This window comes from Schistocerca piceifrons, chromosome 5 (assembly GCF_021461385.2).
Source record: "Schistocerca piceifrons isolate TAMUIC-IGC-003096 chromosome 5, iqSchPice1.1, whole genome shotgun sequence".
NCBI classification, from domain to species: domain Eukaryota; kingdom Metazoa; phylum Arthropoda; class Insecta; order Orthoptera; family Acrididae; genus Schistocerca; species Schistocerca piceifrons.
In genome coordinates, this window is record NC_060142.1 from 35,729,273 (window position 1) to 35,744,612 (window position 15,340).

The window sequence follows — 15,340 nt, forward strand, 5'->3', positions numbered from 1 at the left end:
TCTTTCCGAAAGTCGCTGAGCTGTTGTTTCAATACCCGCGGTTTCTAATAATCTCGATATGAGACAGAGAAAGGCATTTCTCCTTCTGCGCATTGTATCTACTCTTCATTCATTTTATTAGGTATCAATCTCCGTCAACTGAAAATAAAAGCTGCTGTATCCAGCCATGTTTATTATTGCATTGTGTATTGTGTGTATTGAACCGTGGACCTACAAACGACAGAGAGGCTTTGTCCCGACGTAGCCCTCAGTGGCTCGCAACCTCACAACAGGCCACAGCTCCAAAAGTACGAAAATGTCATGGGGAGAGATTGGTACTGTATGGAGGATTTGTAAGGACTTGCCATTGAAACTTCTGCAGCGTACTCGAAAAACCTTCGCAACATGTGGCAGGGCGCACATATCCGTGAAGGACTTTTGACCGTCTTGTGTCACAGTGGGACAAATTTATTAACATTTATGGCGATTACTTTTGAAATAACCAACTGTTTACTTACTTTTCTCCCCCTCTGTCTCGACTGCACGTGTCTCGTTTGCATTTGAATGTTCCTTATATTTTCGAACATTTGAGAACTGGCTCAATAGTTCACATAACTTGTGCCGCAATATTTGCTCAAAAAATCATTTGCTGATAATACGGTACCCTCTCCCTGAATGACTTTGGTCGCCAAGCCATACAGCCGGACAACCAGAATTCGTTTTAATTAAGATTTCAAATTCATAGAACATAGTAGGTACTCTCATGAGTTTCTAACACATCATCTGTTTCTCACTCTTGGCTTTTATTTCTTCTTATTGTTATTTTATTGCTATTTGGTAGAGTATTTATAATTGTCCCATAGGCTTCGTTAAATTTTATGATCTTGCTGCCGATTTCATGCTCGAAGTTGCGTCCTGTGTAATAGCTAAGATTCTGAAAGTAGGTTGCTCTTTCCAGTATTACATTATTTATTGTTATTTTAGATCTCATATGGCATTTTCCTTGGAAAATCCTAATGGAATATCCTAATGGAAAAACTGGTAGAAGCCGACCTCGGGGAACATCAGTTTGGATTCCGTAGAAATGCTGGAACACGTGAGGCAATACTGACCCTACGACTTATCTTTAAGGAAAGGCAAGCCTACGTTTCTAGCATTTGTAGACTTAGAGAAAGCTTTTGACAATGTTGACTGGAATACTCTCTTCCAAATTCTGAAGGTGACAGGGGTAAAATACAGGGAGCGAGAGGCTATTTACAGTTTGTACAGAAAGCAGATGGCAGTTATAAGAGTCGAGGGACACGAAAGGGAAGCAGTGGTTGGGAAGGGGATGAGACAGGGCTGTAGTGCGTCCCCGATGCTATTCAATCTGTATATTGAGCAAGCAGTAAAGGAAACAAAAGCAAAGTTCGGAGTAGGTATTAAAATCCATGGAGAAGAAATAAAAATTTTGAGGTTCGCCGATGACATTGTAATTCTGACAGAGACAGCAAAGGACTTGGAAGAGCAGTTGAATGGAATGGATAGTGTCTTGAAAGGAGGATATAAGATGAACATCAACAAAAGCAAAACGAGGATAATGGAATGTAGTCGAATTAAGTCGGGTGATGCTGCGGGAATTAGATTAGGAGATGAGACTCTTAAAGTAGTAAATGAGTTTTGCTATTTGGGGAGCAAAATAACTGATGATGGTCGAAGTAGAGAGGATATAAAATGTAGACTGGCAATGGCAAGGAAAGCGTTTCTGAAGAAGAGAAATTTGTTAACATCGAGTATAGATTTAAGAGTCAGGAAGTCGTTTCTGAAAGTATTTGTATGGAGTGTAGCCATGTATGGAAGTGAAACATGGACGATAAATAGTTTAGACAAGAAGAGAATAGAAGCTTTCGAAATGTGGTGCTACAGAAGAATGGTGAAGATTAGATGGGTAGATCACATAACTAATGAGGAGGTATTGAACAGAATTGGGGAGAAGAGGAGTTTGTGGCACAACTTGACTAGAAGAAGGGCTCGGTTGGTTGGACATGTTCTGAGGTATCAAGGGATCACCAATTTTGTACTGGAGGGCAGCATGGGGGGTAAAAATCGTAGAGGGAGACCAAGAGATGAATACACTAAGCAAAGGATGTAAGCTGCAGTAGGTACTGGGAGATGAAGAGGCTTGCCCAGGATAGAGTAGCATGGGGAGCTGCATCAAACCAGTCTCTGGACTGAAGACCACAACAACAACATCCTAATCTTTGTTTTATTAGTGGAAATGTTCATCTTACCATTAAAATCCAGTAAACTAAGATGATAAACGGTTCTTTGAAAATTATCTTCATTCTCTTGATTTATTACTTGGTCATCTGCCCATAGTAGAGCATAAAAACATTTCTCTTTGTTGGTATGTATGCCGTAGGTGATAATTTGTCCCCGAGCCCTGACTAGGTCATCTATGTTAATGTTGAAGAGAGTTCGAAAAAGTCCACATCCTTATCTAATTCCCTGCGTTACTGTTATTTGTTTTGAGAAGTTTTATCCATCTTCGATAATAGTTTTGTCTCTTTGTAAATAGCTTTTACAGAATTTCTTCGATAATCTGGTACACTAGGTGTCTATTGACTTCTTAACAACACGGTTTTCCTTAATGGGAGTACCGCGACCCTTTTGTAGCCTGTTACGACGTTGTCAGGTGAGCCGTTGTGGTAACCCTGCGTGCCCCTGTGTTTCAGGAGCCGCCGGGCGGGCGGTTCCCCGCCGGCCATGAGCGTGCCCGGCGCCGGGCACTGCCGCCTGACGACGCAGACGTCGACGCCGTCGCGCCATCACGCCGACTGGGACATCAACGACACCAGCATCCCCAGGGTGCGTACCTTGACTCTCCTCTACTGCTTTGCTCACGCTGTGAGTTACAGACGCTTCAGATCACACTGACCGGCCCGCAGACGTTAACCTTTCTGGGTTCACGTTAGGCCTAACAGAGTGAAGTTCGATGAGTCTCTTTGAAATCGGGTCCACAGTTACCTAGCATTTCTAAAACGGCTCCGTGCCTCCTACAACAGTTGGATTTTCTTACATTTACGCATCACTTCACAGTCCAGGCCTTAGACCGTTTTCAAGCACCGTTCGTTAGTTGTTTGGTCATCAAAAATCTCCGATGGTCAATTGTCCATCCAGTCCATGTTGTACAGGCTGAGCAAAATAAACATGGTCTGGAAAACACTAGTATTTCCTCCACTGCAATATAGGCTACCCAACTTACATCATCTGCTCCAGTTCCGCAAGATGTAAGTTTGGCTGCCTATCTTGAGGTGCAAGAAATATTTACTAAGCTAATTTTATTTAGCCCAGTCTGTGTATAAAGTGCGCCTCGTAGCCTAATACTTATCAGTGCAGATCCCACACATATAATTAAAACGCCAATGGTATGCTGACACGTCATGACATTAAAATCATATACAGGGTGATTCAAAAAGAATACCACAACTTTAGGAATTTAAAACTCTGCAACGACAAAAGGCAGAGCTAAGCACTATCTGTCGGCGAATTAAGGGAGCTATAAAGTTTCATTTAGTTGTACATTTGTTCGCTTGAGGCGCCGTTGACTAGGCGTCAGCGTCAGTTGATGCTAAGATGGCGACCGCTCAACAGAAAGCTTTTTGTGTTATTGAGTACGGCAGAAGTGAATCGACGACAGTTGTTCAGCGTGCATTTCGAACGAAGTATGGTGTTAAACCTCCTGATAGGTGGTGTATTAAACGTTGGTATAAACAGTTTACAGAGAATGGGTGTTTGTGCAAAGGGAAAAGTTCTGGACGGCCGAGAACGAGTGATGAAAATGTAGCATGCATCCAGCAAGCATTTGTTCGCAGCCCAGGAAAATCGACTCGCAGAGCTAGCAGAGAGCTGCAAATTCCACAATGAACTGTATGGAGAGTCCTACGAAAAAGGTTAGTTATGAAACCTGAACGTCAACTACCCGAGGCGATGGATCGGCCGCCAGGCAGCCCGTGACAGAGCACTTCATCACTGGCCTCCAAGAAGCCCTGATCTTACCCCCTGCGATTTTTTCTTATGGGGGTATGTTAAGGATATGGTGTTTCGGCCACCTCTCCCAGCCACCATTGATGATTTGAAACGAGAAATAACAGCAGCTATCCAAACTGTTACGCCTGATATGCTACAGAGAGTGTGGAACGAGTTGGAGTATCGGGTTTATATTGCTCGAGTGTCTGGAGGGGGTCATATTGAACATCTCTGAACTTGTTTTTGAGTGAAAAAAAACCTTTTTAAATACTCTTTGTAATGATGTACACTCCTGGAAATGGAAAAAAGAACACATTGACACCGGTGTGTCAGACCCACCATACTTGCTCCGGACACTGCGAGAGGGCTGTACAAGCAATGATCACACGCACGGCACAGCGGACACACCAGGAACCGCGGTGTTGGCCGTCGAATGGCGCTAGCTGCGCAGCATTTGTGCACCGCCGCCGTCAGTGTCAGCCAGTTTGCCGTGGCATACGGAGCTCCATCGCAGTCTTTAACACTGGTAGCATGCCGCGACAGCGTGGACGTGAACCGTATGTGCAGTTGACGGACTTTGAGCGAGGGCGTATAGTGGGCATGCGGGAGGCCGGGTGGACGTACCGCCGAATTGCTCATCACGTGGGGCGTGAGGTCTCCACAGTACATCGATGTTGTCGCCAGTGGTCGGCGGAAGGTGCACGTGCCCGTCGACCTGGGACCGGACCGCAGCGACGCACGGATGCACGCCAAGACCGTAGGATCCTACGCAGTGCCGTAGGGGACCGCACCGCCACTTCCCAGCAAATTAGGGACACTGTTGCTCCTGGGGTATCGGCGAGGACCATTCGCAACCGTCTCCATGAAGCTGGGCTACGGTCCCGCACACCGTTAGGCCGTCTTCCGCTCACGCCCCAACATCGTGCAGCCCGCCTCCAGTGGTGTCGCGACAGGCGTGAATGGAGGGACGAATGGAGACGTGTCGTCTTCAGCGATGAGAGTCGCTTCTGCCTTGGTGCCAATGATGGTCGTATGCGTGTTTGGCGCCGTGCAGGTGAGCGCCACAATCAGGACTGCATACGACCGAGGCACACAGGGCCAACACCCGGCATCATGGTGTGGGGAGCGATCTCCTACACTGGCCGTACACCACTGGTGATCGTCGAGGGCACACTGAATAGTGCACGGTACATCCAAACCGTCATCGAACCCATCGTTCTACCATTCCTAAACCGGCAAGGGAACTTGCTGTTCCAACAGGACAATGCACGTCCGCATGTATCCCGTGCCACCCAACGTGCTCTAGAAGGTGTAAGTCAACTACCCTGGCCAGCAAGATCTCCGGATCTGTCCCCCATTGAGCATGTTTGGGACTGGATGAAGCGTCGTCTCACGCGGTCTGCACGTCCAGCACGAACGCTGGTCCAACTGAGGCGCCAGGTGGAAATGGCATGGCAAGCCGTTCCACAGGACTACATCCAGCATCTCTACGATCGTCTCCATGGGAGAATAGCAGCCTGCATTGCTGCGAAAGGTGGATATACACTGTACTAGTGCCGACATTGTGCATGCTCTGTTGCCTGTGTCTATGTGCCTGTGGTTCTGTCAGTGTGATCATGTGATGTATCTGACCCCAGGAATGTGTCAATAAAGTTTCCCCTTCCTGGGACAATGAATTCACGGTGTTCTTATTTCAATTTCCAGGAGTGTATAACAGAAGGTTATATTATGTTTCTTTCATTAAATACACATTTTTAAAGTTGTGGTATTCTTTTTGAATCACCCTGTATTGCTCGAGTGTCTGGAGGGGGCCATATTGAACATCTCTGAACTTGTTTTTGAGTGAAAAAAAAACCTTTTTAAATACTCTTTGTAATGATGTATAACAGAAGGTTATATTATGTTTCTTTCATTAAATACACATTTTTAAAGTTGTGGTATTCTTTTTGAATCACCCTGTATAATAGCAAAATACATTATCATACTCGACGTACAGGGCGTGGCCCTCGCCTCGCACGGATGGGGCTGAGCCGTTGGCGGTACAGAGCTTCCCACTCTTCAGGTTAATCGTTTTAAAATACGTGTAGCGATATAACATGATTAAAAACATGAAATATTTACGCAAGCTTTTAGAATAACTGAAAAACGTCATACTGTTGATGATATATTAAATAATAACTACTGACTGTTTATCGTCCTTTGAAACGATACTAAAACGTAAAATAAAAAGATGTCACTAGTAGGGGGACGATGCTGAGAAGAAGCACTATACATTCATTGTGAAGGACCTGGACAGCGAAAGGAGACCTGTGGGAGAGTTAGGAGTGTAAAGGGTAGGTATGATCATAAACAAAGGCGTCTTCTGGGTTGTAAGAAGTGGAGATCATTGTAGCTTGGGTAGTAGTGAGGGGAGGGGGGGGGGCGGTATAGACGTAGGAACAGAAGTGGAGTAGGGAACCCCAGCGTCAGGCAGGCTATGCTATGAAGAGGAAAATAAACTTGGAAACGTAGAAAATAAGGTCGGCGTGATATAGGCTAGGGAAGGAGAAGAATATCACAGATCATAGGATGGATAAAATTAGAAGTTTTGTTAAAAGAGGGAGTTGATACGGAGCGTGTTGTAGATGCAGATTTGCAGTACATTTTTTGTTTGTTGCAGTTCCTTTACAAGGTAGAGCGGCGTGCCAGCTGATAAAACCGCTCGTCAGTGAAATATTTCACATATCTAACAGTTTTCGTTACATAAAAATATGAATTAATCCTGTTGTAAAATATACGTTTCTGAAGATATTTTTTTTAATTTGGATGAATTTACGCAACAGTCAGAACATAATCAAAGATCGGGATGGTGATGTAGCTACGACATAATGACTATGCTGGTGGTGCAGAAAAATGATCATGTTCATGATGTAGATCGAAAGGCGAGCACTACAATAGGGCTCTGTAGAACTACAGCAAGCTACTAACAGCTTTTGAGGGAGAGGGCCGGTGGAGGAGGGTCAAAACCGAAGGACGGGACGAGATGGAGCGTTGTTGACAGGGATGCAACGAAGGGTACATCACGGCATAGATTTCATAGTGTGTTGTGGGAGGGACTGAAGTTATGGAAGGTGAAGATGGAAAACGGGATAAGGTTCTAGAGGCACAACGGGGTACCTCGAATGGTGGTTAGTGTGATTAGTGGATAGGACTGTTTCTGTGACAAATACATTGGGTTGGAAGTTGGTCCAAAAAGGGAAGAACGTGTGGGAAACCTACGATTGGGTGTACGATTCTGGAAGACAGGTGGGCGCAAAGGGGCGAGGCATGTTTCTAGGATTTCAAGGAATTCATAGAATTTAGGATAGGTGAAGATCCAAGCATCAAGTTGGGATGTGGCAAGAGGTGTTAGTAAATAGCGATAATGGCAGAAGAAGGTAGACTCGAGGTGCGGCCTTTTAGTAGTTTCAGTTGGTTTTAGGTTTGTGTCGAGTGGTAAGTACCTGTAACTCCACAAAAATTTCCTGTCAGGAGTTAGCCCTAAATACCTTACTGTGTCAGTGAGAGAAATGAATTGGTTGAAGATAGACAGGGTTAGCATTATCTAAGGTGACAAAAGTCGTGGGATATCTCCTACTATTGTGTCGAAACTTCTGCGGTACCATGTTGACAACTTTGGTCCAACTTTGGTCTGCGCCACACTCGAACCCTACCATCAGCTCTTACCAACTGCAATCGGAACTGATCTGACCAGATCACGGGATTCCAGTCGTCTAGGATCCAACCGATTTGGTCATGAGCCCAGGAGATGTGCTGCAGACGACGTCGTGCTTGTAGGAAAGGCACTCGTGTTGGTCATCTGCTGCCACAAACCATTACCGCCGAATTTCGCCGCAGTGTCTTAACTGATACGTTGGTCGTACGTCCCACATTGATTTCCGTGGTCATTTCACGCAGTGTTGCTTGTCTGTTAGCACTGACAACTTCATGCAAACGTCGCTGCTGTCGGTCGGTAAGGCCGTAGCCACGGCGTTGTCCGTGGTGAGACGTAATGCCTGGAAAGCTGTACTCTCCGCATACTCTTGAAACTGTTATTCTCGGAATACTGGATTCCCTAACGATTTCCGAAGTGGAAATGGCGCGTTCAAAGTCTCTTAACTCACGTCGTGCGGCCATAATCACGTCACATGATCCGTCTGAGTAAAAATGACAGTCCGCCAATGCACTATCCTTTTATACTTTCTGTAAGCGATACTACCGCCGTCTGTACACACGCATGTCGCTATCCCATGACTTTTGTCACCTCAGTGTATACCTTTCTTTATGTACTCTACTGGATATTAAAATTGCTACACCACGAAGATGACGTGCTACAGACGCGAAATTTAACCGACAGGAATAACATGCTGTGATGCAAATGATTAGCTTTTAAGAGCAATCACACATGGTTGGCGCCTGTGGCGACACCTACAACGTGCTGGCATGAGGAAAGTTTTCAACCGATTTCTCATACACAAACAGCAGTTGACCGGCGTTGCCTGGAGAAACGTTGTTGTGATGCCTCGTGTAAGGGGAAGAAATGCGAACTATCACGTTTCCGACTTTGATAAAGGTCGGATTGTAGCCTATCGCGATTGCGGTTTATTGTATCGCGACATTGCTGCTCGCTTTGGTCGAGATCCAATGTCTGTTAGCAGAATATGGAATCGGTGGGTTCAGGAGGGTAATACGGAACGCCGTGCTGGATCCCAACGGCCTCGTATCACTGGCAGTCGAGATGACAGGCATCTCATCCGCATGGCTGTAACGGATCGTGCAGCGACGTCTCGATCCCTGAGTCAACAGATGGGGACGTTTGCAAGACAACAAGCATCTGCTCGAACAGTTCGACGACGTTTGCAGCAGCACGGACTATCAGATCGGAGACCGTGGCTGCAGTTACCCTTGACGGTGCATCACAGACAGGAGCGCCTGCGACGGTGTACTCAACGACGAACCTGGGTGCACGAATGGCAAAACGTCATTTTTTCGGATGAATCCAGGTTCTGTTTACAGCATCACGATGGTCGCATCCGTGTTTGGCGACATCGCGGTGAACGAATATTTGAAGCGTGTATTCGTCATCGCCATACTGGCGTATCACCCGGCGTGATGGTATGGGGTGCCATTGGGCACACGTCTCGATCACCTCTTGTTCGTATTGACTGCACTTTGAACAGTGGACGTTGCATTTCAGATGTGTTGCGACCCGTGGCTCTACCATTCGTTCGATCCCTGCGAAACTGTACATTTCAGCAGGATAATGCACGACCGTATGTTGCAGTTCCTGTACGGGCCTTTCTAGATACAGAAAATGTTCGACTGCTGCCCTGGCCAGCAATTGAAAACGTCTGGTCAATGGTGGCCGAGCAACTGGCTCGTTACAATACGCCAGTCACTACTCTTGGTGAACTGTGGTATCGTGTTCAAGCTGCTTGGGCAGCTGTACCTGTACACGCCGTCCAAGCTCCGTTTGACTCAATGTCCAGGAGTATCAAGGCCAGAGGTGGTTGTTCTGGGTACTGATTTCTCAGGATCTATGCACCCAAATTGCGTGAAAATGTAGTCACATGTCAGTTCTAGTATAATATATTTGTGCAATGTATACCCGTTTATCATCTGCATTTCTTCTTGGTGTAGCAATTTTAATGGCCAGTAGTGTATATCATTCGTCGGAATGCAAGCTGGGAAGAGACAGTATAAGGTGAACCACGCTGCGCAGAAAATTAGGATAAGTATTGGATTTTTGTGCTCCAGAAGTGAGGCGGACTGTGCTGTGTGCCCGGCAGGTGAGCGAGTTTGACCGGTGGCAGGAGTGGGCGGACGGCCACTGCCGGCTGGTGTACCCGGCGTCCAGCGAGGAGGCCAAGCGGCACGCGTCCGGCTGGGCCATGCGCAACACCAACAACCACAACGTGCACATCCTCAAGAAGTCCTGCCTCGGCGTGCTCGTCTGCTCGCTGCGCTGCGTGCTGCCGCACGGCGACAAGGTCCACCTGCGGCCCGCCATCTGCGACAAGGCGCGCAAGAAGCAGCAAGGTAGGCGACAGCGCACTGTGGAGGCAGCGCTGGCGTGTACACAAGTGCTTCTCTTGGAACACCGCTATAGGTCTAGACTAAGAAAATAGGGTTAACATTGCTTGGAAGTTATACGTACCAACTTCAAGTTTTAGTTGGAAATGTTCCTAATTTATTTGTTTATGCAGTCATTTGAACTACAGATTAAGGGCCTTCAGGGCCTTTCCTGCATCTAACCAGACATCGTCAATGGTTCAACGTTATTATAAGCAGAATACAGGGGGGGTGGACAAAGATACGGGGACACCAAAAACACAGCGCATTACCAAGCCTAATACGGTGTAGGAAAAGCGTTGACATCCAAAACAGCATCCAGTAGACTCGGAATGGGTAGATACAGATCCTGTACAGTTTTCAAGCGAGATCTTATACCATTCGTCTTGCAAAATAGAGGCAAGTTCAGCTGACGATGATGGAGGTGGTTAGTGATCGAGCACCCTCCTCTTCAAATTAGACCACAGAAGCTCAATAATACTTACATATTGTGATTGTGCTGGCCAGGGAAGATCGACAGTTCATCCTAATGCTCACAAAACCAGTCCTTGAATTATTCAAAAACAGTCTTTATCGCATTTATTATTATTATGCCGCCAACAGGTTTCAACCCGACGTAGGGGTCATTTTCTGGGCGTTTACACCATTGGTCGAATGCTGGTGGTGTCACTCCTAGTTTCCTGCCGTTATGTAGACAGGAGTGACACCACCAGCACTCGACCAATGGTGTAAACGCCCAGAAGATGACCCCTACGTCGGGTTGAAACCGGTTGGCGGTATAATAACAACAAATGCGTTTAAGACTGTTTTTGAATAATTGATTAATCATACTAATCGCTGCTTCATCTCCACAACCATGTTGTCCAAAAACCAGTCTTTGGCTATGCGAACTGTGTGAGAAGGGTTCCTGTTGTCTTGGATCACAGTATCGCCATTGAAGAACAAACACTGTACTATGGGATGGACCTCATCAGCCAAAATCGTCACAAAATCCTTGGCAGTAGTGTGACCTCGCAGAGTAGCCATAGCTGTCCAAATCATCGCCAAACCCCCACTCTACATTTCACTCTTGAGGCGTAAACTCGACCGGCCGGTGTGGCTGAGCGGTTCTAGGAGCTACAGTCTGGAATTGCGCGACCGCTACGGTCGCAGGTTCGAATCCTGCCTCGGTCATGGACCTAAGATTAGTTAGGTTAAAGCAGTTCTAAGTTCCGGGGGTCTGATGACCTCAGAAGTTAAGTCCCATACTGCTCAGAGCCATTTGAAGGCAAACTCGGCCAGAAGTTGGAAACAAGACTCATTCGACCAAATCAGAATATTTCATTTCTCCAACTTTCACGTTTTATGACTTTGGCACCACGTTCTCCTGTTACGGGTATTTGCACCCCCCTGTGCAGCCTTGGAATACCAGCTCGCGCTGCACGTCCCTGCTTATGGAGCTCCCGCCGTTTTGTTTTGGTGCTGACAGAGTTCACGAGTGCGACATTCGGTTTTTTACTGACTTTTGCAACTGTTGTCCTCTTATTTTTCCTCACAATCCTTCTCAATGACAATCAGTCACGGTCACTCCACACACACTGTCATCCGCGTTCTAACTTACAGGATGATGTCTTTCGCCTTCACTGTATGAGGTATAAATCTTCCACACGGTGCTTCTTGAAACACGGAAAAGCTCAGCTACCAGCATCAACAATATGCTCACTTTCGAAGTCACTGAGCTCCAATATAATGTACTCACAACTACACAGAAAACTGTCTGACCACTACTGACACTTCAAATGTATTGGAGACATTGCATAGATGCTATTCGTGGTCGGAATACAACACTGCAACCTGAAAGCTTGACATTTATCTTCGAGCACGGACTTCTCGCAGTAATTCCATACTTTTGTCCACCTCCTGTATAATATAATAACATGAATAACACGTAAGTAATCGTAATAATATGTCTAGTACATGATGAGTATATAATCACAATTGTGCACATGTACTAAATATACTCTAGTGATTACTACATCTATTGTTATTACTTATATACTGCTGACATATATTTAAGAATCTCTGGAAATTTGTCAGTAATATGAAAACTGCATCAACATTTTTACACACGATATTGGTCAAGTACAAGAGGCCAAAACGTTGAAGAATCTAGGAAAGGTAATGAATTAGAAAAATTTGCTGTAGTTCAAAGGAACACAAAATGGAAAGGGAGTCATGAATAACTAAAAATACATAAAATAAAGAGTGCATATCAAGAAGTGCCAGAGTAACGCATTACAATATGGCAGTGAAACTAGAATGCCTCTAAGCAAGTGAATGCCTACCACTGAATTGTAAATTAGACAGACTAAAAATATTAGAGAGAACATATTTGGTCCCATAAGAAGCAAACGAATCTGGCAGTTAAAAGGTATTGAAGAGAAATATCATAATACATATTTTTGACACAGAGGATGAATGACAATAAGCTGACGAAACACATCTACGAGTATCTGACGTAACAGAAACCAAGACGGACCTAACTAACTAGAAAAATTTACTTGAAAAAAACATCAAAGTGGTACACACATATGGTAAAAAAAGCTGAAAAAAATACTGGGCGAAATGTAAAGAGTCTGCGAGAAGGAAATGAGACAGTCGCGTAGCCGCTAGTCGGCCGAAGCGGAAGGAATTTTTTCGATTATGTGTCCAAAACAGAATTCTGTAAATTTCAGTCTTATTCAAATTTTGTTTAGCGATTTCTTCATTACTTTCTTGTTGAATGTGTATATTGACATGGAACGAAATGTGTGGCAGCAGCACAAAAGGATTCAAATGTAGAGAAGGACTTGACTGGCTACAGGAAGAACGAGAAGTAATAAGTTAAGGTTAGCGGATGAGCTACAAGAAGACAACAGAAACAGATGTGCATTGTTTACGGTGTGACAGTAATACTGATTCACTGATGGACTGAAGGAAAACGGCTCCGATATGGCGAGAGGTGAAATATATATTGATGTTAGTAGATAAAATTTCAGTCTCTTTTTGAATGCAGAGTGGTTTTGTGTGAGACAGAGGTTACTGGTTAGTTGATTCCAGGATCATATAGCTAAAATAGAAAAGGAGCTAAGGAAGACGACACGTTAAGGTCCTGTCGACGGGTAGGTCATTAGAGGCGGAAGAAAAAGACAGGTATCTTGGCACACTTGTTGCATAATCAGTGTGTTCTTAGTTTATTGATATATGTATTAAAGTTATTTTCGTCAGGAGAATCAAACAGTACTTTTTGATTTACTTATCTCGTATGTTCAGTTTTGCAAATAATAGTTAATAATAGTCAATAGTGAATAATGTAGTCATGAGTTATATTATTTAGCATTTCTGATATTCCAAATAAAGACACACATGCATGAAATATGTTCGTATACTCCATTTACTGACATTTAAACGTTTTCGGTTGAATTTACATAAAAACTTTTACATACACTTACTGCCACAGTCCTATGGTGTGCCATGATCTGAACTTGCACTGTTTAACTGGTGACGTGGTCCGGTTTGGCGGCCGCAGCAGCTGATGTACATATAAGTTCTAACAATAAGAACTAGGTCACCTATTACTGACCAGAGTATTTTAACTAAATTATAATTGCAGAAATTGATTATAGAAATACTGAAAGGCGCAATGGCGTACTTAATGAAAGGTAAACACAGACTTTATAGTCAGTATTGGGAAGTTTACATTCTTTTAGCCTTATATTTACATCGTAAGAAGTTTTAACCATCAAAGACTATTTTAATGAAACATGTTATTACTTTGCCAGACATGTTACTATTATTTGTGCCAGAACATTTAATAGTATAGAGTGATGTCGCAAGCCGGCCGCGGTGGCCGAGCAGTTCTAGGCCCTTCAGTCCGGAACCGCGCGACTGCTACGATCGCAGGTTCGAATCCTGCCTCGGGCATGGATATCTGTGATGTCCTTAGGTTAGTTAGGTTTAAGTAGTTCTAAGTTGTAGGGGACTGCTGACCTCAGATGTTAAGTACCATAGTGCTCGGAGCCATTTGAACCATTTGAACCAAATGGTCGAACTGGAAGATCGCCGCTTCATCACTACCTCGGAGATGCTCTGTCCCATCGCTCGTGCGCCGACTATAACGCCACGTTCAAACTCACTGAGATCTCGATAACCTGCCATTGTAGCAGCAGTAACCGATGTAACAATTGCGCCCGACATTTGTTGCCGCCGGATTAGCCGAGCGGTCTAGGGCGCTGCAGTCATGGACTGTGCGGCTGGTCCCGGCGGAGGTTCGAGTCCTCCCTCGGGCACGGGTGTGTGTCTTTGTCCTTAGGATAATTTAGGCTAAGTAGTGTGTAAGCTTAGGAACTGATGACCTTAGCAGTTGAGTGCCATAAGATTTCACACACACTTGTTGTCTAATATAGGCCTTGCGGACCGCAGTGACGTATTCTGGCTGTTTACATATATCTGTATTTGAATACACATGTCTGTACCAGTTTCTTTGGCGCTTCAATGTTGTAAAAGGGTGTATCGTATTCTGCAATTACTTCGTCCCGCTATGTTATATTACAGCAGGCAGGCAGAACGCAGTCCTCCGTAAACGGGGCTTTTGTCTGAGCATCAGAACACCGAAGGATGGTGACGAGGCGGACCGTTTTGTTGTGCGCAGGCAAGCCGTGCCCGAACCGGCAGTGCTCGGGGCGGCTGGAGATCCTGGCGTGCCGCGGCCACTGCGGCTACCCCGTGACGCACTTCTGGCGCCACACGGAGCACGCCATCTTCTTCCAGGCCAAGGGCGTGCACGACCACCCGCGGCCCGAGGCCAAGTCCGCGTCGGAGGCGCGCCGCAGCCTGGGCGCCGGGCGCCGCGTGCGCGGGCTCGCCGTGCTCCTGGCCAGGGACGCCGCTCTGGGCTCCAAGGTGCGTGCAGCTGCGCTGCTACCTGCTGCCCAGTCTGAGCACCGGGCTGGTGCAGCTCTCCATGCTGCTCTATCCTGTGAACACCTCTTCATCTTCAAACAACTACTGCAACCTACAACCCGCTGAATCTGCTTACTGTATTCATCTCTTGGTCTCCCACTACGATTTTTACACCCCCCCCCCCTCCCTCCAAACTATTCCCTTCAATACGAAAGTGGTGATCCTCTGATGTCTCAGAATATGTGCTACCAACCGATCCCTTCTTTTAGCCAGGTTGTGCAACAAATTTCTCTCCCCCCCCCCCCCCCCCCCCCGCTCCCCCTCCCCAATTCTATTCAGTACC

General features: G+C 45.7%; 1 protein-coding gene across 2 annotated transcripts in view; it reads left to right on the top strand.

Annotated features, from left to right (window-relative positions):
• LOC124798309 overlaps nt 1–15,340 on the top strand; it is an 87,873-nt gene that overhangs the window by 48,327 nt on the left and 24,206 nt on the right. For both annotated transcript variants that reach the window (XM_047261646.1, XM_047261645.1), the window contains exons 2-4: nt 2,694–2,826; nt 9,795–10,044; nt 14,747–14,997. In XM_047261646.1, coding sequence (XP_047117602.1) covers nt 2,694–2,826; nt 9,795–10,044; nt 14,747–14,997 — 634 coding nt within the window. The remainder of the gene's footprint in view (nt 1–2,693; nt 2,827–9,794; nt 10,045–14,746; nt 14,998–15,340) is intronic.